Genomic DNA, 24,083 nt, shown 5'->3' on the forward strand with positions numbered 1-24,083 from the left:
GGTGGCATATGGGTCAGAGATTCGACTGGTGAAGCGGCGATATGGGCTTGTAGTCGACAGGCCATACAAGTACTGCAAGTCAGGCAGCCAGTGGCTTTGTGTGGGCGAAAATAAGTGGTGTATATGTATATAGCTGCTACGCCCCACCAAGTTTGACACTGTCTGAGTTCGAGCAAATGCTTGATAATCTTGTTTTCGACGCAAGGGGACGAAGTCCAAAGGTGATTGCTGGTGATTTCAATGCTTGGGCCCTAAAGTGGGGCAGCAGAGAATCAAATGCTAGGGGGCGCAGTTTAATAGAAGCTTTCGCGCAGATGGACATAGTTTTGGCTAACGAAGGTGCTGTAAACACCTTCCAGAAAGGGGAGTCAGGCTCAGTTGTAGACCTGACCTTTGTCAGCCCTTCCCTGGCGCGTGGTATGTCCTGGTGCGTCAGCGAACGCTACACCCACAGCGATCACCAGGCAATCTTCTTTGAGACATGTGTCGAGCCACAGGGCAAAGAGCTATCATGCCCGAAACCGAAAAAGATTTCAGGCTGGTCTGCAAAATCTTTGAATGAGCAGACCTTCATACAGGTGTGGTTAGATCAACCTGATAAAGCAGGCGCCTCTACGGAAAGAGCCGTCCATCTGGCTCAATGCATCGCCAAAGCATGTGACCCGTCTATGCCTAGGAGGTCCTCATTCCCCAGTAGAAGACCAAACTACTGGTGGAATGATGAACTGACCGGTCTTCGATCAGCCTGCCACCGAGCCAGAAGAGCGGCTCAGAGGGCGGTAGGTAGAGTCGATCAGGGGCAGAAAGAGTGCGCCTATAAGGCAGCCCGCAAAACCCTCAAGCTCGCCATCCAGCGAAGGAAGGCGAAATGCTTTGAGGAGCTCTGCTCAGAAGCGGACATAAACCCGTGGGGGAGTGCTTATAGAATAGTGATGGGACGATTCAGAAGCCGCTCATCTCCGCAGATCACGTGTCCCACCCTCTCGCTAAAAATCATCCAGGGGTTATTCCCCCAGCAAGAGGACAGCACCGACATATTCCAACCACCTCTGAATGTGACGGCAATTCCTCCAGTCACCAGAGACGAACTGCTGGAGATCTGCGGTAGAATAGGAGACAATAAAGCGCCGGGCCTGGACGGAGTACCGAATAAGGCCCTTAAGCTTGCCGTGAAATCCAGGCCGGACATGTTCGCTGAGTTGTTCGAAGCGTGCATGTCCGAAGGAATATTTCCGGCGGTTTGGAAGCGACAGAAGTTGGTACTTCTGCCTAAGCCTGGTAAACCTCCAGGTGAACCATCGTCATACCGACCCATATGTCTTTTGGACATGGTGGGGAAAATGTTGGAGCGGATAATCTATAATAGATTACTCCCGGTTGTTGAGAGCCAAGGCGGCCTTTCAGATCGGCAGTATGGGTTCCGTAAAGCCAGATCAACCATTGATGCCATCAAATTGGTTACTGGCTTGGCCGAAGATGCAATTCACGGAAAGGTTAGTACCAGCAAATATTGCGCGGTAGTAACCCTGGACGTGAAAAATGCATTCAATTCGGCCAATTGGAATCTAATACGTAAATCCCTAGCGAAAGTTGGTATTCCCGCCTATCTCGCTGCTATCGTCGATAGCTACTTAACTGAAAGGAGGCTCTGGTATGACACTGATGATGAACGCCAGGAGTATGTTGTTTCCGCGGGTGTCCCACAGGGCTCCGTATTGGGCCCACTACTGTGGAACATCATGTACAACGATGTACTTAATCTTCCCCTTCCGGAGGAAGCCACAGTGGTGGGTTACGCTGACGACATAGTCATCACGAAGCGGCGGAAAAGAAATTACGCCTGTGTTAAAATCGGGAATCATATCATCACTTCCAAGCCGACCATCAAATACTTGGGGGTGGTGATAGACAGAAAGCTCAGCTATAAGCAACACGTACAGTACGAGGATGATGCCGAACGTGGGAGGGCCACGGCATACCTCTAGGTTGCTTATAGTCAGGGTGGTGACCTCAATCATGCTCTATGCGACCCCAGTTTGGAGCGAGGCGTTGCGGATGTCAGTTAACACTAGCAAACTGAATGCAGTCTACAGAAGGACAGCTCTGAGGGTGTGCTCTGCCTTCAGGACTGTCTCAGATGATGCAGCATTCGTCATCTCTAGAATGATGCCGATTGACATCTTGGCAGATGAGATGGCGAATATATACCATGCGAAGCCAAACTCTCCCTTATTGCAGACGAAGAACGCTGAGAGGGAGAGATCCATAAATAGATGGCAAGAGCGGTGGGAACGCTCGGGAAAGGGTCGGCGGACTCACAGGCTCATTCCTGCCATCAAGGAGTGGTTGGAGAGACGACACGGTGAGATTAATTATAATCTCACCCAGTTTCTCACGGGACATGGAGGATATCTCCAATACCTTCACAGGTTTAAATTGGAGACCTCACCCGACTGTCCAAATTGTGATGGAATCCCAGAGGACCCAGAGCATGTATTCTTCCACTGTCCGAGATTTGTGAAAGAAAGGAGGAATCTACAGGAGACTCTAGGAGAGGTGCTGGTACCAGAAAATCTGGTGCCGAAAATGCTAGCATATCAAGAGAATTGGGATGCGGTCAACTCCATGATCGCATCTATTCAAGATAAATTACGAAAGGCAGAGGAAAGGAGAAAAGCGCGGTCACGTGAACCGCGTATAGAAGAAATGAGATTAAGCTAGAGTGAGCTGACTCCGCCTCGTGATGTAATACCTTATGGGGGTTCTGCGGGGCAGGGAGGTAGTCGGGGGTGGTTTTAGTGGGTAAAAATCCCCACGCACAGTGTCTTTTGAAAATTTTCACCTCCTCAAAAAAAAAAAAAGACAGACAGTATCCAAAGGAGAAATTTTCACTGCCTTGATAGAACAGTTCAAGTTCGAGGAACTTGTCGAAGAGTCCATTGTGAGTTTGCGGAAATCCTATGGCAATACTCAAACGGCCACACTATGATTGCCATTGGACGCCGCGCAGAAGTTACTGGCGGCCGGGAAGGTTCGAATCAGATTGGCTGTTTGTCGTCTGAGAGAGCAGATTTCTCTAAAGAGTTGCTAAATAGATGGCAAGAGGGTTGGGAATGCTCGGGAAAGGGTCGGTGGACACACAGGCTCACCCCTGCCATCAAGGAATGGTTGGAGAGACGGCACGGTGAGATTAATTATAATCTTACTCAGTTTCTCACAGAGCATGGAGGATATCGCCAGTACTTGTTCAGATTTAAACTAGATACCTCATCCGATTGTCCAAACTGCGATGGAATCCCAGAGGACCCAGAGCATGTATTCTTCCACTGCCCAAGGTTTGTGGAGGAAAGGAAGAACCTAGAGGAGACGCTAGGAGAGGTGCTCGTACCAGAGAATATGGTGCGAAGAATGCTAGCATATCAGGAAGACTGGGATGCGAACAACTCCATGGTCGTATCTATCCATAGCAAACTGCGAAAGGCAGAGGAGACCAGAAAAGCGAGGTTACGTATGCCGCGTAGAGACGAAAGGGGACCAAGCTAAAATGAGCTGACTCCGCCCCATGATGTAATACCGTACGGTGGTTCCACGGGGCTTGGGGGAGTCGGGGTTGGTTTTAGTGGGTAAGAATCCCACACGCTGGCATGTCCAGGCCAGTGTCTTTTGAAGATTTCCAGCTCCTCAAAAAAAAAAAACAAAGACAGACAGTAAACCGATTTTAATAAGGTTTTATGCTTTTCAGTAAATTTCTAAAAGTTGGTAATATACTATTAGTAAGTTTATTTGAGCAGATATCGGAATGGGACATATTTTGAGGCCTAGATTTCATCTAAGCGCACCATTCTGATTTTTTTGAATTTTTGGGTTGGGTAGCTTCAGAAAATGAGTCCTGCTTCACTTTAAGTGGGTGCATTTTGACTCCTTACTCGTCCACTTTGCAATTCACGCAAAATTTTTTTTTAAATCCCCCCTTTCCATGTATGGGGACCCACCTTTAAACTCCACCTAAATTTATATCACTGGTTATATACGTGGGATTTCATAGTTCCCATTTATACACCAAATTTCGTTCGGATCGGCTTAGAGGTTTTGGTGAAAAGTGCGTGTGACAAAGAGACAGACAAACAGACAGTGAATCGATTTTAATAAGGTTTTCTTTTACACAAAACCATAAAAATTGAAATTATTGTTAAGAATATCTTAAACTAGTATTGTTTTGTTTGGGCTTGAATATTTTATTCTATAGCCATTCAGGCGTGAACAATAATATTTCAATTGTAAGCTTATGTTTGCTAAATAAGGCTCAATGATTCCAGACACAATATTTTCGTTTTGAAAAATCTTAAATCTGAATAATAGGACATGATTGAATTTCTTGTTAAGTGTAATTAGAATATCATACACCCAATTTTTTTCCGTTAGAAAATCACAAAACCTTCCATACCTAAAACACTAAGCTTCGATTTTCTCCTCAATTTTGTGACCAATACGGAAGACTTACTAGTTTAAATCTAGTATAAGTGTATCGTATATAATTAAGCAGTTATGCACTATCAAGCATTTATTATGTAATAGATACTTTATCTTTATTTACAGAGAATTAGATGGAGAACATTCACTATCTTAGGAGCGTACTATTCCTAAAAAAATGCTCAGCTGGAAAAGCTCATGAGAGAACTAGCCATTGCGTGCAGCTTTTATGAATATAAACAATTAACAATTCAGTGGTACAATCTATTCTAAGGCATGTGTAGAGTATCTAAATTGACTGAAACTCAAACCAACTTGTTTACCGAGTGTCCAGCGCTATTAACTGACCCAAGCAAGCGTAAAAAGCTGAGATAAACATATATAATTTAGTATCTCTATTAAAGCCTTTTTAGATACGCCAAACATCTGATCTCGATGTATATGTATGGTCGGTTTTCGGTGTTTGGTTTATTTTACTTATGTTTATATAAATTTTATTATACGTAAGTATCTTCTTTACCCAACATCTATAAAATAGATTGTTTTTCATCGACACTCATTTGTACCCAAGAGTACATGTGAAGATCGATACAAAATAAATTTTTTATGCGTTTTGTCTCTCCACAATTCCCCCATGATTGAGAATAATATTGAAGGAGTAGCTCAGATACGCTCCAAGTTTCACCCCCATAGTGGCCATGTATTCCGTAGTAAACATTCCCACGCAAAGCTTTCTGCTTCAAATAGTGGCCCTGACCGTGGTTACTCTGTAGAACATTATAACCATAGTGTGGAATTCAGTGAGAGTATCTAAAACGTAGTAACATGTCGTGTTGTTTCTCGCTATCATGTTTACAGTCAGTTCTTCTTTTAGTGTCCTTATCTTTGTTTGCCTTCTACAAGTGGGCGACGTCTACATTTGATTTCTTCGCAAAAAGGAACATCCCTTTCGATGAACCAATACCTTTACTTGGTAATCTTGGCGAGATAGTATTCCGGAAGGGGACACTATTCCACATTATAAGGAAGTTATACACAAAGTACAAGAAACAGAGGTGAGTGTTTAAATGCTACTCTTATCAACTTGTTGAGCTTTTACTGATTGTCCGAATTTAGAATTTCGACGGAGTTTTAACTTTGAAAGCGTTGGTCTCAGCAATCCTCTAAAGTAAATGTACTCACCAATTGTCTGAAGCTCTCAATGAATCCAGTTTAAACGGATCTATTACTTAACTTTTTGCAAACAAAACCTTATTAAAATCGGTTCAATGTTTATCTGTCAAGCGGCTATACCAATTGGTATGAAGTTTGGTGAGAAGGTGGGAACTGTGAACGCCCAGACATACAGTGAGTGACATCTTTCTACATTGATATTAAGAGGGGTGTAAAAGTTTTCTTCACTGAATATAGTCCTGTTGGGGGTTTTGACATTTGACATTTGTTGGAAAGGCGGGGAGTGGGAAGGGTGGTAAGTGATGATTTCATAATGCTCAGATCCTACCCAACCGAAAAATCTGAAAAAAATCATGAAGCTGCCTCTATATGGTGGGGAAATTGAGTAAATTATTATTCTGTTAAAGGAAAGTCGCACCGCGTCCTTGAAGAACTATTGTGCCCTTTTTACTGGTTAAAGTGTACCTGTTGATCATAGTATCTCAAGCAGGCCTGTAACCGTTAGGAACTTTAGTATGTTCCCCACTTCCAGAAGTTTCAGCTTTGCATCTGGTATTAAGTGTTCTCCCAGATGTATCGACCTACTTTGCACAAGTGCCGGACACTGTCCCAGGACGTGTATAGAGGTTTCATCCTCCTCCTCACAGAACCTGCAGGCAGTGTCCGTAGATATCCCTAGCTTCCCTAGGTGATAGTTCAGCCGACAATGAACAGTGAGAATTCCCACTATGATTCGGAGGTTCTTTTTGGTGAGGTTTAAGCAATCCTTTATGCGCATGGGTTCGTATCCCCCAATAAGCACCCTGGACTGCTCCATCCCTGGTAGGCCCGCCCAATATAGTTCCCTCAACCGTTTCTCTTCGTTTCTTAGATTCATAGCCATGAAACCGTTTCCGATTCCACAGAAGGGTTCTGGCCCGTGTAAAGGCATCCCTGCTCCCTTCTTGGCTAGTTCATCCGCTGCCTCATTGCCTTCCAACCCAGCATGGCCTGGAACCCAAAGTATCCAGACCTTGTTGGACGAGCCGAGTGTATTCAGTTTCTCAAAGCATTCCCATACCAGTTTAAAGTTCACCTGGCAGGATTGCCTACCATTGCCTTGATCGCCGCTGGGCTGTCCGTGAGAATAGCAATATTCTGCTCCCTGTAGTTCCTTTGCAGATTAAAGGGGGCACATCTGTCTATGGCATATATTTCCGCCTGGAATATGCTAGTGTACCTGCCCATTGGCTCAAAGTACATTTTCCTTGGACCAATGACACCGGCACCCGCTCCCTCTGCTGTGAGGGATCCGTCAGTGTACCAAGTCAGCTGGTTTAAGCCGTATGTCGCAGCCACGCTCTCCCAATTTGCCTTGTTACTCCAACGTGTTTCAAACTTCTTATCGAAGTGAAACCTCGTTGTCATGTTGTCCCTCGGTATCAGTAATTCGGGATACCGCCTAGAAAGGATATCAATCTTCCTTCGATTTAGGCAGCTCCCCACCTCACTCATACTACCGGCCATCCTGAATATTGATCTCCTTGCCTGCATCTGTATGTGCAGATGGAGAGGGGTTAATCCCAGAAGGACCTCCAGAGATGCCGATGGACATGTCCTCATTGCCCCACTGATACACACGCAAGCCAGCCTTTGGAGCTTATGTAATTCCCTGGCTTGTGTGCTGAGTTGGGTTCTTTCTGCCCAGATTACCGCTCCATAGGTAATCATTGGTCTTACTATTGCAGTATATATCCAAAGTAGTATCTTCGGGCTGCAACCCCATTTTTTTCCTGCTATGGATCTGCAAGTCATCAGAGCCCTCGTGGCTTTTCGACAAGTGTTTCCGACATGTGTCTTCCAGAGTAATTTTTGGTCTAGCGTGATTCCCAAATATTTGACCTCTGTTTCTCGTTTCACCTCCATATCATGTAATGTTATGGCTTTCAGGTGATCCAGCTTACGCCTCCTAGTGAATGGTACTATGGTGGTTTTGGTTGGGTTGATCCGCAGTCCCACCTTCCTGCACCAGGCACTAGTAACCCTTAATCCAGTTTAGATTCTATCACATAGGGTATCTTCATATTTGCCCCTACAGATTAGAACAATGTCGTCCGCGTAGCCCTGGACTTGTATTCCAGTATTAGTTAACACGTCCAGGAGTTCATCCACTACCATACTCTACATCAGCGGCGATAGTACTCCACCCTGTGGACAGCCTTGAGTGGTGTTCATGATAATAGAATTTATACCTGTTTGTACCTCTATTTGTCTGCTTTCTAGCATTTTGCCCATCCAGAGTGCCAGGGTGTTTCCCACTCCTTTGCGGCTCAGGGCATCCTGTATCTCTGTGTGCGATGTGTTGTCGAATGCTCCTTCGATATCCAAAAACACGCACAGTGCAATTTCTTTTGTTTCTATGGCGTCCCGTAGTACCTCTGTCAGCTGATACAGAGCATTTTCGGTTGACCTTCCTGCCCGGTAAGCGTGTTGACAGTGATGTAGGGGATTACGCTTTAGAACGTTAGCTCTAATATAGTTGTCTATAACCTTCTCCACCGTTTTGAGTACGAACGATGTTAGGCAGATTGGTCTGAAAGATTTAGGGTGAAAAGGATCCTTTTTACCCGCCTTCGGAATAAAGACCACTTTTGCCCGTCTCCATGCCCTTGGTATGTAACCCAGTGCTATGCTCCTCCTTACCACCCTCAGAAGAGACTCTAAGATAATTAATTGGTCTCTCTGGATAAGTGCTGGGAAAATGCCATCTGCTCCGGGAGATTTCATTGGTTGAAAAGTTCCCAATGCCCATCTTAGCCTAGCTTCTGAGCATACCTCTTTTGCTAGTTTCCAGCTCTCTTTCCTTCCCCTTTTATTCGTTGTTGGGGTGTCAGGCAGATTAGGTAGGACCCCGGGAAATGAGTTCTGAGAAACAGGTGTACCCTGTCCTCCTCATTCTCGGTGAATGTCCCATCTTCCTTTTTCAAGCAGACAGAGGATATTCCCCCGTCTTTGGCTACAACCTTGTACAGCCTGGTTGCTTCTGTGATCTGTTCAATCCCTTCACAGAATTCCCTAAAGCTGTTCCGTTTCGCTTCCCTGATGGCGTTGCTATACGCAGTCAGTGCATTTTTATACCTCCGCCAGTCCCCGGTTTGTTTTGCCCGGTTAAAGAGTTTTCGTACCTCCGTTCTCATTCTGGCTAAGTTCCTGTTCCACCATGGTACATCCCTTGATGACTTGACTGTCTTGGCCGGACAGCTGGCCTCATATGCGTCAATGACGATTGTGTTGAGGTCTTCCACCACCGTTTCTAATTCCAATTCGCTCCTGATGTCACCGCCCCCTTGAAGGTGGGCAATGTTGTTGCTCAGGTGCATTGTGTAGGATTCCCAATCCGTTCTCTTGGGATTCCTTATTATTCTTTTTATTTCGGAGTTACCCTCAATGTCGAATCTGATTATCCTGTGATCAGACATTGAGGGTTCATCCGACACCCTCCAATTCCTCACCATCTTGTTCATTAGGGTATTTCCTAGAGTTATATCTAGTACCTCTTGTCTGGTGCTGGTCACAAATGTTGGAGTGTTTATATATTATTGTTAAGGATAAATTCGAGAAGGTACTCACCTCTACGATTAGTGTCACTGCTTCCCCACACTTCGTGGTGGGCGTTGGCATCGCAGCCGAGAAGAAGTGGTAACGCCCTCTCCTCGCAATACTCCGTCAGCTTTGCGACTTGTTCCGGTGGAGCCCGGCTCTCGTCTCCTGGAAAGTATCCCGATGCTACAACTACCTCTCGAGTGCTCCTCCCGGCTTCCAATGAGACTTGGATAGCCACAAGGTCCCCGGTTAAGAACTCTGAAAGACATATGTATTTTAAATTACGTTTGAGAGTTATGCAAGCTCTTGGTTTTTCACAAGAGGAGTCCAAAATTACCTGCATGTCTCCTCCTTGCAGACCGCGAATCTGCCTCCGGTACACCCAGGGCTCCTGAGCCAGCACTATTCCTATGTTCTCCTTGGAATTTGCCCTTGCAATCACTGCAGATGCAGCTCTCGCATGGTGGAGGTTTATCTGGGCTATCCTAGTGCTGGCCATTGGCTCCGTTATTGTTTGGAGCTCTTCTCCATTGTCGGAGTGTCACCCTCCTCCTCCGACATGGCGCTTTCCTGTGCGTCGCTGTCCACCCCGAGCCCTAGGAGTCCTAGGTCTAGGTCGTCCAGCTTCTGCTCTTCACTGGGCAGCAGGTCTATTTCCCTGATTGATCCCGTTCTTTCCGCCTCTATGGCTTCCGCGACTTCTTCAGGGACCTCGGTAAGTTTTCCACCCGATGCCTCCTCCGAAGTCTCTTTCCTTGGCTTTTCCTTGTGCACATGCACGGGTATGTTGCCAAATCGGTAGTTGATATGAAAACTCCGACGTTTAATTGCCTCTAGGGATCGGTCATCTACCCCGATCGTGAGGAGTTTACCCTTTCCCTCCACCTTGCTTCTGAAGACTCTCCATAGTCGAGTATGGAGATCTTCGTTCTGAGCAATTAGGAGTCTCATAAGGTCTTATTGCCGCGGCCTTTGGGAGAAAAACTGTCACCATGTGGGCTCCTGATATATCATCTCCAGCACATGTTGACAGTTCCACCCCTTCCCAGCCTGGCAATCTAGGAATTATGGCTCTAACCCATTCTGCGGTACCTTCCGTCGCGCAGTCCACCAGTATAAGGCCTGGTCGAAAGCGTATCCCGGTGAACACCAGTTTCGACGTCCAACCCTTGATCATCTGCTTGACGACAAGTTCCTCAATGATTTCCTGTTCCTCCCGAGTGAGTATTTGCTCGGGAAACCTTTTTGGCAATATGGCCAGTCGAATGCCCTTGACCGCACTAGCATAGCTTATGCCGGGCTTCCTGGGTCCTGCCTTCACTCCTGACCTACCCGGGTTTTCTCCTCCTGTGGGTTCAGGTCTGGGTTTTTTGGGAGCATTCCCTTCATGCGGGCTGATCTCTGCTGAAATTGAGCAAAAACACCCCCTTAAGTTTTTTCCAGAGTTATAAATTTGTAGTAATATAGATTCCAGTATGAAGCATGTTATCCGCAAGTTTGATCAAAATTATACTATTACCAGCAAAGTTACAAATGGGGTAGTTCTGCACTCAAATATGCTCACAGAAGAAACAAACAAAATCTTTCATACTTGGAGCGCCGAGCTTCCGGTTTCCCGACTTGTTGTCTTTTTATTGATGCTCTGGACACACTTTCTTTTATTGTATCTAACACTAGTCGTAGTATGACATCGCGGTTTGAGTGGAGCTTCTACCACCATTTCTAGGTGTAAACAAATCCCTCAAATACTTAGGCCATAATGGATTTGGGATCATCGGGAGACCGCGAACATACCGCAAAAATAATTTCTTCATGTTGTACTTATAGATATCTAGTTGAAACCCGATGTATATTCAATCCAGTTTTGGATTTTCCGAAAGTCATCTATGCCATTTTCCATCTAATCGAAAATGTCTTGGGAAGAAACCGTGATACTAACTCAACTAAATTTCCAACGAAGAGAAATTATTTTTGTTTGAGGATTGAGGTGTCCTAAGTCCACATCCAGTTATTGTCGGACCGAACCAATTGGGAAGAGACTTTCTACCATATTTGTGGTCCATGAACCCCTCGGTTTTGAGATCAACACCCAAAAATTTCAAAAAGGTGACTGTCAGTTTCGTCCAGATATATAAGGCAAATTTTACTTGGATATATTTTGCACTGATATCGCAATTATACATACATAAAGTAGCGATTGCCACTTGTAGCCACTTGCGGTCACGCTGCTCCCAGGGCAGAGGTGAGGCAGCATCTGATGAGTTGCCTATGCCCTGGATGAGATATACAGATTTGACGAAAGCGTGGAGGAAAAGGGTGATTTCTAGGAGACTAGAGACAGAGACTTTAACAAAATTAGAAACTTAAAAAATTGGAAAATAGAAAAAAAAGGGCTCGACCGCGCGCGTGGAGCCGTAAGTCTCCGGACCTTTCTGCCGCGATCAAGGAGGGGAAGATCCACGACGGATCACAACCCCGATTATTGCCTCTTCCGCCTCAGATCTTATATGAGGCGCGGCCCTTGAGGCTCCCACCCTTCCTCGACATCCTCAGGTCAGTTTGCCATGTTTGAGGATGTCCCTTTCGATAGAGGTTCTGCGGGAGCAAGGAGGAAAAGAGAGGGAGGAAGTCCTCAAATTACTCTAGAAATTATTCAGGATTCATCGTATATTAACGGAAAAATAAAAATATTTAATATAGCAAAAAAAATAAAAAAAATGAACTTAAAGTAAGAAAATGCCATAAAAAGTAAAAAAAAAAACTAAAAGAAAAATAAGAAAAACAAAGAAAATTTTTAAAAAACCTCACTTTGGCCGTCACTTCGAGCTCGAAAGATGCTGCTGTAACAATATGAAATTCCTTAAAGAAGGATAGGTTAGAAACTGAACTTCCTAGAAATAACAATTTTAATTAAATCATTTTTTTTATTATTTATTTATTGTGTCCTTTCCCCTTGTTTCAACACTCCTTCTTTTTCTTCGCAAAAAATCTTTCGACTTTTTCTTCACAAAACTCAGCTGATGGGAGCCTCAAGGGCCGCGCCTCATACAAGATCTGAGGCGGAAGAGGGTATAATTGGGACTGTGATCCGTCGTGGAACTTCCCCTCCTTGATCGCGGCACTGGGGTCCGGAGACTAACGGCTCCACGCGCGCGCTCGAGCCGTTTTTTTTTTATTTTCCAATTTTAGTTCGCGTTCTGGTTGCTATTCGATAGGCCGTCGCGAATTCCCTAGTCTTGTCTATTTTGGAATCCGGTAGGTCCGCATCGGAATAGCCACGTTGATTTTTGGTAGTAATGAAGCGTGAGGAATCAAAGCGCTCAAAGGACCCCCCCCCACATTCCCGAGCCTGGCTAGCACAGAGGGGTGCAAGAACGTGTCGAGCGAGCACTTTGATGGAGCTTCAAACTTTGCGGGCGGGCCTTCACGGTCAACTTAGCCAATTTGTTTATGTTTCTGGGATAGCTCTGCCATCTAGGTCGTTATCGGCCACTTAGGATGATCGATCTGATCATTCTATCCCCCATAAACCATTACATATTTTGGTAATGTAGTGTGAATCCTCTTCAGCCTCATCACGAGGCAAGTTGCTGCCCTTATATCAACACTTTGTGTAAACATCCAAAAGGGTATGAATCAGTCCTTTTAATGCAAAAGTTGTGCTGATACAAGGTATATTGCCAAAAAAAAATATCCAGTTTCAAATTCATGCTGCGCGAAGGAGAGGAGGGTTTACCTAAAAGCCACAGGGGAGTTTTGTGTTAGTTATGATAGATGGTCTATATGTGCATAGATACTAAGTTCCTCCAAGTCTTATTTTGTCGAAACTTGAGTAGCCTGATCTCCAGCGACCTCCGACACAAACGTAGGTGTTGTTGGGCAAGGAAAGTTACATAAAGACTGAGTAAAAGGAACGAGTTCAATTTTGGACCTCACCTGTGTCAAACCTCCTACTTCAAAGAGGAGGAGACTGTCAAACCGGAAAGTGATAACCGTTTAAATTTTTGTAGAAGTGTGATTAAATTATCACATATAGGACTAAATTTTTTATTTGTGATATGAGGTAAGGTCCGATATCCACGACGACCCGCTGGTCTGTCATCTTAGGAGAGTGGATTCCACTGCATGGTATAGCCCACAATCCAAATGTCGCCCCTCCTTAATGTGTGAGCTATCCACTGCCACTTTCATCTTCAAAACGTATCGCATACGAGTGCCAAGCCTGTCCATCGACCAAGTTCTTCGCTCTTCGCACTGTTAATGCGTCGGGCAGCGTCCAATTCGGTGACGTCGTCGGCAGAAACCACACTTCCTGGATATATAAATAGATCGATGCGTTCCATGTTCTGTCCATTACTGCAAACGACCCATCAGATTATCTTCAGTCCAACTCCAGTTGCCTCTGCTTCCAAATTCAGAGCCATTTGACCAAGGTACATGACCCGATGAGAGAGCAAGGAGAGATGAGATGAGCGTAGTTGAGGTGTTTGAGGAAAGGCGTCATAATCCATTGAATTCCTCCATATCCTCCGGACAAGTCAGCATGAAGAAAGTCACCGTTAACAAGATCATTTCGCTGAGAAAATGGAGCTGCGGCGGATTCCGTTTTGGACCTCAGCATCCTCCGAGATTTTACCTCGGTCAAGTACGTGACACTTTGTGTCATCATATGTCGCTCTGATAATAACTATTAGTTTCTTTCTCTCTCTGCAGCGAAGATTTAAATTCCGCACACTGTTCCAAAATGATGCGTGATGTTTTTATGTGATCAATGCAGGAGGATTCGGAGCGGAAACCAGCCTGCTCTCTGTCAATCAAGCCTTCGTGAAGTTTCTCGATGCGTTGTAGCCTTATTTTAGCCAATATCTTTCCAACGGCAGGTAGCACGCTGATACCCCTCCGAATCGTTACACTCAAAACGTATGCCCTTCCTTTGGAATTTTATTCAACCCCTTCTTTCGCTCTTTTGGAAAAGTCTCGGATTTCCAAGATTTCCGTACGACAGGAAGCAGCAGATCTGCAGTAATTGCATGTGCAACGATAAATAGCTGTGCGGGGAGACGAACAAACCCTCAGTTTTACTCCCTTTGAGTACATTGATGACCGAAATGATTTCACTTCTGCTTGGAGGAACAGTCGGTGTCCGTATGTTACGTTGACTAGATATTTCATCCACAAGAGGAGGTACTTCACCGGATGTGGTACGGTTAAGAACCGTGGCTAAGTTTTCTTGCCACTTCTTCAATTGTTCATCATCGTGGATGTGAAGTCGATCGTTGGCATCCTTCACAGGACCATCGTAATGCGGTATACAGTTCTGAAATCATTGCAATATGCCACATTTCCCGGTTCCCTGACCTGCGCAATAGAAAATTCTCTCTTGTCACGGCGTACACTACGCTGAACTCCTCGCAATTTCGCTCGGTATCGGAAATCGAGCGCGTCGCGTCTGCGATCACTAGCAACGCTCAGTAGAACCTTGAGCCCCTTCCGTTCATTGATCCGCTTCCACGACTTCACAGTCAGACAGATCTTATGATGCTCCTTCGGAATGTACCGGTGTGGCCGACGGCTTGTTCAGCACCCGAGGAAAGAGCATTTTTGATGGCGACCCAATGCTCATTAATATACTCAGGCGCATCACTCAGTAGATCTGCCGCTCGATCAGCACGGTATCTGCCGCACTGCCTAGCGACATCTGGGTCGTACAAGCGGTGGATGTTGAACTTCGGAGGTCACAGCTCTGCAACCCTGCGAGACCTGGCGTACACAACACACAAGTTAGCATAAGCGACCACCAGATAGGGAGCACCACCAAGGCCGATTTCAGCACTTCTCTTGTTACGCATATCCGCATATAGTCGCCTCTTACGACACTCAAGGAGGCTTTGAGTGTATTATTAAGTCCCAACTCACAGGGCATGTTTATGATTTGGGCATTCACTCGTGTTTAGCTCAAGTAGTCAAAAGAGTTGCTGTCAAGCGTCCGAGCGGATCGGACGTGTTTCAAAAGTGATTCGAGTAAAACGATAGTGAAAGAAGTGATAGTTACGTCATCCTCATCCATCCGCCTACACATGTCGGCATCATCAAAGAACGATGCCTAAATAAATACTCGCTAGCAAGTAAGTTAGTTTTATTGCACTAGACCTAAGTAAATACATAATTGTAAGGAAGTAAGAATAAGGAGAAGATGTGTATTTTATTGCTTGCATTGTGACCCTTTAAAAGGACATGTAACTGCAAGCAAAGGGTGCACTCTTATCCAAGATATTAAAGTGAAGAGTCTCAGTTGAAATAGTTTGTTTTGTAAAAGCAGATCACGGTCGGAAACACGCGATCATAATTGGCGCAGTCGGTCTGCGAGTGTTTAAAAACTGTTTATCACTCACAAATAAAATAACCTGGAGAATCTCATCAAAGATTTCTCTTTACTCACGCTCAACATGACAATGGACTTCAAAAGTTTGTCGGGCTATATTGGAGCCCTTTCGAATTTCGACGGAACGCAGGTGGATCTATTCCCCTTTATAGATGCAGTGGATGCAGTGATACATCAAGTGAACAACAGCCCCTTCAAAGCCATCCTTCATCAGATGTTATTAGGACGCATCGTTGGAAGAGCAAGAGAGGTTTTGCATACTCACATCACAGAATCCTGGTCAGAGGTCAAGGCGCTCCTCATCAATCACTTTGATACACCGAAAAATGAAATTCAGCTCACCGAAAGATTGCTAGCGGCACGATTCACAACAGCAGGACAATTATACGAATATATCTGTAAGTGTCTATTTAAAATTAACCATAAGATTAAGTATAATGTAACATTTTCCGCTGCACAGAAGTCGGAAATGATTAAGCTAAAAAATCAGATCGCTAAAAATACTTTTGTTAACAAATGTCCCGAACCTATTAGAGGTATCTTACATGCCTACAAACCAGATTCACTTGAAAGTGCTTATAAAGTGTTAGTAGAAACAGGGTACGTTAATTACAGTGGTGCAAGAAATTTGAATAACAGTGCTGATCAATATGGTGAAAATAGAAGTGATACGAAAGTGCGAAATTTAGCTCCAACAGGAAACACTAGGTTTCAAAGCAGAACAAATTTATCTCCACCTTCAAATGTCTTCGTTCCATTAGGAAACACTAAATTCCAAAACGGAGCAGATCTATCTCTAACCTCGGATGTCTCCATGAATACGGCAACATCCCGTTCAAGTTCGCTCCATGTCAACACGGATTTTTCGGCTACATGCCTCGGAGGAGAACCCCAATTACCCATTATTCGACTAACTATCGAAGGCAAAGAACTTCGATGCTTAATCGATACCGGTTGTTCTACCTCAATATTAAACTCGAAGGCAGTAGCAGAGCATAGACAACATAGGTTATCTAAACCATTGCAAATATGTTCGGTAAATGCAGTTTCATCCACCTTTCATGGATTTTATTCAGAATTCCCACAAGAATTTCAATTTGAAGGTAGAATTGAATGGAAATTACTGCCTTTCCAAAGTGAAACTTTCGACTGTATTATAGGACAAAACATTTTAAAACCAACTAAAGCGATAATTAACTTTGAAGATAATACGTTATCAATTAACAGCATCGCGTTGCCTATAACTGTCCAACAAGAAGTGGTATACATGGCCCAAGCCGCAAACTTTGAGCCAGAAAATGAAAAAACGTTAGGGGTATAAAACTATAAGTTAGTTTTATTGCACTAGACCTAAGTAAATACATAATTGTAAGGAAGTAAGAATAAGGAGAAGATGTGTATTTTATTGCTTGCATTGTGACCCTTTAAAAGGACATGTAACTGCAAGCAAAGGGTGCACTCTTATCCAAGATATTAAAGTGAAGAGTCTCAGTTGAAATAGTTTGTTTTGTAAAAGCGGATCACGGTCGGAAACACGTGATCATAATTTGATACCAAACAAATCAATTGTGTGTGGCGCAATGTCAAAGCGCCAAGTTGACGATAGGTCACTGTCGCCAGAGGGGATGGATCCTGAGCCCAAAAGGATCCACTCCTATGGGGACAGCGAAGGCGAGGCCCCATCCAGCCCCGAAGGCAGTCGGGAATTTGCCCCCGACGACAGTCGGCAATCTGCCCCCGAAGACAGCGAGTCAGTTATGGCTCTCGAATCAACCGATGACGATGAAGTCGCCGTGCTAAGGAGACAAGTCCAAGAACTCAAGACCTCCTTGAAGGAGATGACGAGTCGGTACGACCGGCTCAGTGCCCTCTCCAGTTCTTCATTGACACAATCGACAATAGCCCTCACCAACACAACACCACAGTACAACACACCAGGTACATCAGCCAATGAGAACCGAGAAGAACGGTCTCGGGAAGAAATTACAATTCCGAAACCCAGTTTGCTACATAAAACAGTTCCAACAACAACAGATACAACCTCACCGCAACTAACCGTACCACCAATGAAAGCCGCTCATCATCCTACTCAGCAGCTACAACAGCCATCCACCCACACCCCAACAACAACCACCACAACTACACCACAAGCCGCTCAATCAACTAAACCAAACAAACAAGAGGTAAGTCAGGAAAAATTTCCACCATTAATTATCCGCGCAGACCCCATAACCACAAAAGAGATTACGACCCAAATCCTGTCCACGATCCCTACGAACATAGCACTTAAAAAAACCTCAATTCACTCCACCCACGTTCTCGCCACTTCCCAGGCAGATTATGAATCGGCCAAAAATATTCTAAAAGAAGGTAACCATCCCTTCTTCACGTATACCCCAACGCATCTGAAACCCGTCAATCTAATCCTTCGGGGACTAGATTTTACATACTCCCCTGAGGAAATACTCAAGGAACTACACCGCCTCGGCATCTCCGAAGCCATCAGCGTCCGTCAGTACGAGACCAGCTCGTCCCGACGAAACACAAAACCACTCCACCTCTTCCTTGTAACGTTCTCCCCCAAATTCCAACAATCAACCCTTACGAAAGCCAGGGCGATGTTCCACTGCATCGTCAAGTTTGAGGCAGTACAACTCCACGAAATAGCTCAATGCCGGAACTGCCAGCGCATTGGGCATGCTGCGTCAAACTGCAACCTGCCATACCGATGCGTTAAATGCAACACCCCCCACGGTCCACGCCAGTGCCCTAAGAAACAGGATGAGAACCCATCCTGCATTAACTGCGGAGCCAACACACATCCGGCGAGTTATCGCAACTGTCCGATGTTCGTCCAAGCCCGCACCCGCCAGTCACAACAATCCCTCCCCATAAAACCAAACCCCAGCCCACCAACCAAACCCGGTCCCCAACTGAAGCTCGCCCAGATTACTCCTTCACATAACCCGACAACCCCACCATTCTCATACGCCGCAATGGCTAGGAACGCCTCGCGCCAGACACCCAGTTTCGACCTCGACTCCGAGATCCTCTCACTATTCAACACCTCCACAGTCCAACTAGCCTCCCAACTCACCACATTCCTCCCCACATACAACTCTCTGTCCTCACCAATGGAGAAGAGACTCGCGCTCCTCTCCTTCCTCTGCCAAGTGTCCCCCAGTAATGTCCACTAAATTGGTATTACTGAACGTCAATTCTATCGTCAGCCGACAAAAACGCCACGAATTGACCAATTTTCTTTCCGCCCACAAACCCAACCTACTCCTTCTCACCGAATCCAAACTCAACCCTAGGCATAAGCTGCACTTCCCCAACTGTACCACTATACCACCTTCCGCTCCGATCGCATTGACCGCCAAGGCGGGGGCACAGCCATATTAGTAGCAAATCCCATAGACGCCCAACGGGTTTACATCCCATCCACCATTGCCTCATCCATTGAGTTAACCGTCGTCTCCATAGCTACACCGTCCTCCATCATATTCATAGGCAGCCTCTACTGCCCCGACCAAACCCTTAATCCCGCCGACATCTCCAACCTAGCACAGCACCTCAAAACCCTACCAGTTAGTCAACACAAACGTTTCTCCCTCGTACTAGGGGGCGACCTAAACGCCAAACATAATACATGGTATAACACCACCATAAACGCCAATGGCAATAGGTTAGCCAACTGGTACACGCAGCACTCCCAACCTCTACAGCTAACCCTCCTCCCCACCAACCAACCCACCTACCACCGGCGAAATACCCACTCCTTCATCGACCTCTTCCTGGTAAGTAACCACCTCCTCATCCACTCTAGCCACCCCACCTCCCCCCAAGACCTTCCCACCATTCCAGGCATGACTGACCACGACGGAGTAGTTTTCCACTTCAACACCGCGAATCGCCTACCCAAATCCCAGCCTAAATTCCTTCCCAACTACGCTGCCACCAACTGGCAACGACTCAACCATAACCTATCCGACAAACTCTCGACTATCTGCCTCCCGCCCAATCCGTCTCCTTCCGAAATCGACTCCGCCGTGGAAAAGTTCACGGAGTTAACTCAACAAGCCTGCAATGAAACCATCCCCCTCAGACCCCTAAACTACCAGGGCCTAATCACCCTCCCACCCCATGTCCTCGACCTCATCAAGCAGAAAGCCACCCTAAGACGCCAACTCCACCGCCATAGATACGCTCCCCAGTTTAACTTCCTTAAATCACGTATCTACTCCCTGTCACACCTCATCCAATCCCACATTCAGACGCTATACGCTGACCACTACGCTGTGATGCACGCGAATATCTCGCTCAATAGGCAAATGTGCAGCAAACTACGTGGTACTTGCCCTCGCCTTGCGAAACCGCGCGCAGCCAGCATCCTCTCCCATAACACCTCCCCCAAAGCCCACGCCGACCTGATTGCCAACAGCTTCCTGGCAGCCCATAGCACCACTCTACATCTGTCCGACCCACCCACGGAAACGGCGGTGCGCCAATACATCCCCAACCTAACTACCACACCATCCGTATACACCCATTTCCCAATCCCCCCACCCCAACGGACAGCACCCAACTGCCTACCAATACATGCCGTCACACCCCAGACAGTAGAATCCATCATCCTTTCCCGAAACAACAAAAAGTCATCTGGCCCTGACCATATCCCTATCATCATCCTAAAAAAATGAACAAAATCGCTATGCCCATTCCTCGCCCAACTCTTCAACCAATGCTTGCTATCTGCATACTTTCCCTCTCCATGGAAAGAATCCCATATCGTTCCAATCCTAAAAAAGGATCAGCCCTCAGCCTCCCCAAGCAGCTACCGCCCCATCTCCCTCCTCAACGTGACATCGAAAATTTTCGAGCACGTCATCATGCTCCAACACATCACCGACCACGACATTATCCCCCCCATCCAGTTTGCCAATAGGCGTGGCCACGGCACCTCACACGCCCTCCTAGTTCTCAAAACCGACATCCTAACCCAGATAAACAACAACATCCCCACCATCGCTTGCCTCCTTGATATCCAAAAAGCCTTCGACACAGTCTGGCACGAAGGCCTCACCTACAAACTCTCCCACACTTTCAAATTCCATCCGCAATTATGCAAACTGATTATCAACTACCTGTCCGACCGTCAAGCCCGAGTACGTATTCACGATACCCTATCCGACCCATACAATCCACCAGCAGGCATCCCCCAAGGCTCAGTACTGTCAACAACTCTATTTTCCCTTTATACCGCCGATATACCACTCCAACACCCCACCAACTCTCCACTAACGGTCAAAACCGTCCAATACGCTGACGACTTGATTCTTTACACCTCGTCCCGAAACATACAATCCGCCCAAAACCGCATCAGTACCACAATCCTAACGCTTAACAAATTCCTCCAATCCTGGAAACTCCTCCTCAACCCCAGCAAATGTGAAGCCATCATCTTCCGTGGTAGAGCCACCTTTACCCGCAAGATGCGAGCCGACACCCGCAACCTCAAGATCAAAATCGGAACATCCACCATTCCCTCCGTCCAATCCACTAAATACCTGGGAATAACCCTCAATACCCGCCTATCACCCGTGCCCCAAGTAAATTCCATCATCGCAAAAACTCTAACAGGACTAAAAACCTTATGGCCCATCCTTAAGAAAGACTCCGCTATCTCCCCCAAACCGTCCCCTAATCACATACGAATTCGTCGCATGGTGCGACGTCTCTTCATCCCAAATGGAACGTCTACGAGTACGTGAAAGGAGGTTCTTCCGACTATCCCTCTCCCAATCATATCTCCACCCCAACCAAGCCGTCTATGACGAGATAAAATGCTCCCGCATAGACCAGATCCTCCTCACCTCACTGACCAAATTCCTCACCAAATGCCAAACCCGCGAAAATAACCTCATCCAGTTCTACTCCCACATCCGCAACCATAACACGAACCCCCCATACCGTCACCATTCCCTCCCTGCAGACCTCCTAACCCTGTCCTCTCAGAACAGCAGCTATCACAACGGCAAACTGATATTATTTAACCGCCCATACGATCGACATCGGCCTGGCCTCGTCTACTCCACCGCCCAATAACAACACCATCCCCTATATGTATCCTTCCTCCACCCATTCACGCAAAACAATAATCTCACCGCATAAACTACAAAATAAGAGGGGTTTTTCCTGACTTTCCCCTCTATAGCATAAGTCTTAGGATAAGTTAGTATTACCTTAATTTAAGTCCAGTAATATACGAAATGTTAGTCTCTAGGAAAAGTTTTATACTGTTAGAGATAAGTTTAGTATTAAGTTTAGCCATAAACTATGTACAAACCAAATATGATCAATAAACTGACAGTGTCTGATGAGTTGCTTCGGCCTTGGACGAAACTATTAGCCGTAATCATCACTCAAATTAGTTAGCCAGAAGTAAGGGGGCTCTTAAAAGGACTTTGCCCAGGGGCGAATAAAATTTTTGTAGAACGTTAGAGGGCTTTAATATGTTCGATCCAAAATTATAGGAGGGATCACATGAACTCATTTTATCATCACTCAGGAACCCCCATAAGTTTCACCCTCACCCAGACTGCTTAGCGATATTGAGGTCAACGACAGGATAGCATTTGTTTGTGATTCATTACACAATTCAATTACCCAATGCTCTCTACTGACTACTGACGCCCCAATCTTTTCTCATTTTTCCATTGAACTCTTGTTTCAGGTATTTCGGAAGATTCAATCTTCGAAGTCCATTTTTCACTATAACCGACTTAGAACTCATCAAACGAATTGGCGTCAAAGACTTTCTCAACTTTCCGAACCATTCAATAATCATCGATCCTGAGGATGAGCCCCTTTTCGGAAGGTCATTATTCATGCTCAAGGACCAAGAATGGAAGGATATGCGAGCAACCCTCAGTCCAGCCTTCACTGGAAACAAACTGCGACAGATGCTCCCATTAATTTCAAAATGTTGTCATAATGGATGTGACTACCTGAAGGAAGGAGCGGCCAGAGATGGCCAAGTTGACATGGACATTAACGAGTTTTTCATCAAATTCACAATCGATATGATAGCAACCACTGCTTTCGGTGTGGAGGTCAACTCTCTGAAGGACAAAGATAACGAATTCTATAAGATCTCGAAAGGAGTAGTACAGAATTCTTTTCTTACCACAATGAGGATGCTCTTGGCTGTGGTTTGCCCGAAGCTAATGAGGGTAAGTATCAGGGAACTTCTTACTCAATCATCTTTTAATGGCCTTTTAATTTTGAAAGTCTCTCCTTTACAGTTCCTTGGAATTTCCGTAATTGACAAAAAGCTTACAACCTACTTTCGAAGTTTGGTCCTCGACACCATCAAGTACCGCGCAGAAAAAGGAATTATTCGTCCTGACATGATAAATTTACTAATGCAGGCACAACAAGGAAATGTGAACCCAGAAGAACCAGAGCACGACTCTAACCATGGTTTTGCCGCCGTTGAAGAGTCCCATTTTGGCTTGAGGTCAGTCAACTGTAAATGGTCAGATGAGGACATTGTCGCACAATGCTTCCTTTTCTTTGCTGCAGGATTCGGAACCACGTCTTTAGTTCTGAGCTTCTGTGCATATGAAATCATGGCGAATCCTGACGTTCAACGAAAACTGAATGCCGAAATCGATACGACTCGGAAAAACCTCAATGGCAAACCAATAATATATGAAGAATTGCAGAAGATGAAATATTTGGATATGGTTATTTCCGAGGTATTACGAAAATGGGCACCGCTTGGCGCAACTGAACGTATTTGTACCAAAAGTTATCAAATTGAGAATGAAGATACTGGCGAAACCGTGAAGATAGAAGCGGGAGACACAATTGAGTTTCCAATTGCTGGATTGCATTATGATCCAGAATATTGGTCTGATCCTGAAAAGTTTGACCCGGAGCGATTTAATGATGAAAACAGACAGAAAATAAAGTCATTCACATACTTGCCTTTTGGAATCGGTCCCAGGAATTGCATAGGTACAGTTTATACATCTCACATCTCCTTGTAAACAATCTAAACCTATTTATTAAATTTCATAATTGCAGGTTCCCGTTTTGCACTTATGGTTATGAAGACTATTGTATACCACCTCCTGTCGGAATTCACACTGGAAAAATCAACAAAAACTGAAATTCCATTAGTTCTCGCTCCAGCAGGATTTCAACATTCATCGAAGGGAGGTTTCTGGATGACAGTGAAACCTCGAGAGATTTAGAGATAAACATTGCTTTCCATGTCGACAAAATATTTGAAATGAATAAATTTTTGGAAAAAGTATTTTTTAACAACATATAACATGATTTAAAAAATTCCTTGTCTCACACCTAGATGGCGTATGCTTTTTAGGAAGTACCAACCTTCAAACGATACATGTCAAAAGTGATGACGATTATGTCATTTAGTACACAAATCATGGAAAAAAAATAA

General features: G+C 45.3%; 1 protein-coding gene across 1 annotated transcript; it reads left to right on the top strand.

The window, feature by feature from the left end:
• The first annotated feature begins 5,243 nt into the window (after nucleotides 1-5,243).
• LOC119652525 (probable cytochrome P450 9f2) lies at nucleotides 5,244-23,948 on the top strand. Its single transcript, XM_038056724.1, has 4 exons — nucleotides 5,244-5,525; nucleotides 22,344-22,842; nucleotides 22,915-23,632; nucleotides 23,702-23,948. Exons 1-4 carry the CDS (start codon nucleotides 5,296-5,298, stop codon nucleotides 23,869-23,871), a joined length of 1,617 nt encoding a protein of 538 aa, XP_037912652.1. The 5' UTR covers nucleotides 5,244-5,295; the 3' UTR covers nucleotides 23,872-23,948.
• The last annotated feature ends 135 nt before the right edge of the window (nucleotides 23,949-24,083 follow it).

The sequence above is a fragment of the Hermetia illucens genome, chromosome 3, assembly GCF_905115235.1.
Source record: "Hermetia illucens chromosome 3, iHerIll2.2.curated.20191125, whole genome shotgun sequence".
NCBI classification, from domain to species: domain Eukaryota; kingdom Metazoa; phylum Arthropoda; class Insecta; order Diptera; family Stratiomyidae; genus Hermetia; species Hermetia illucens.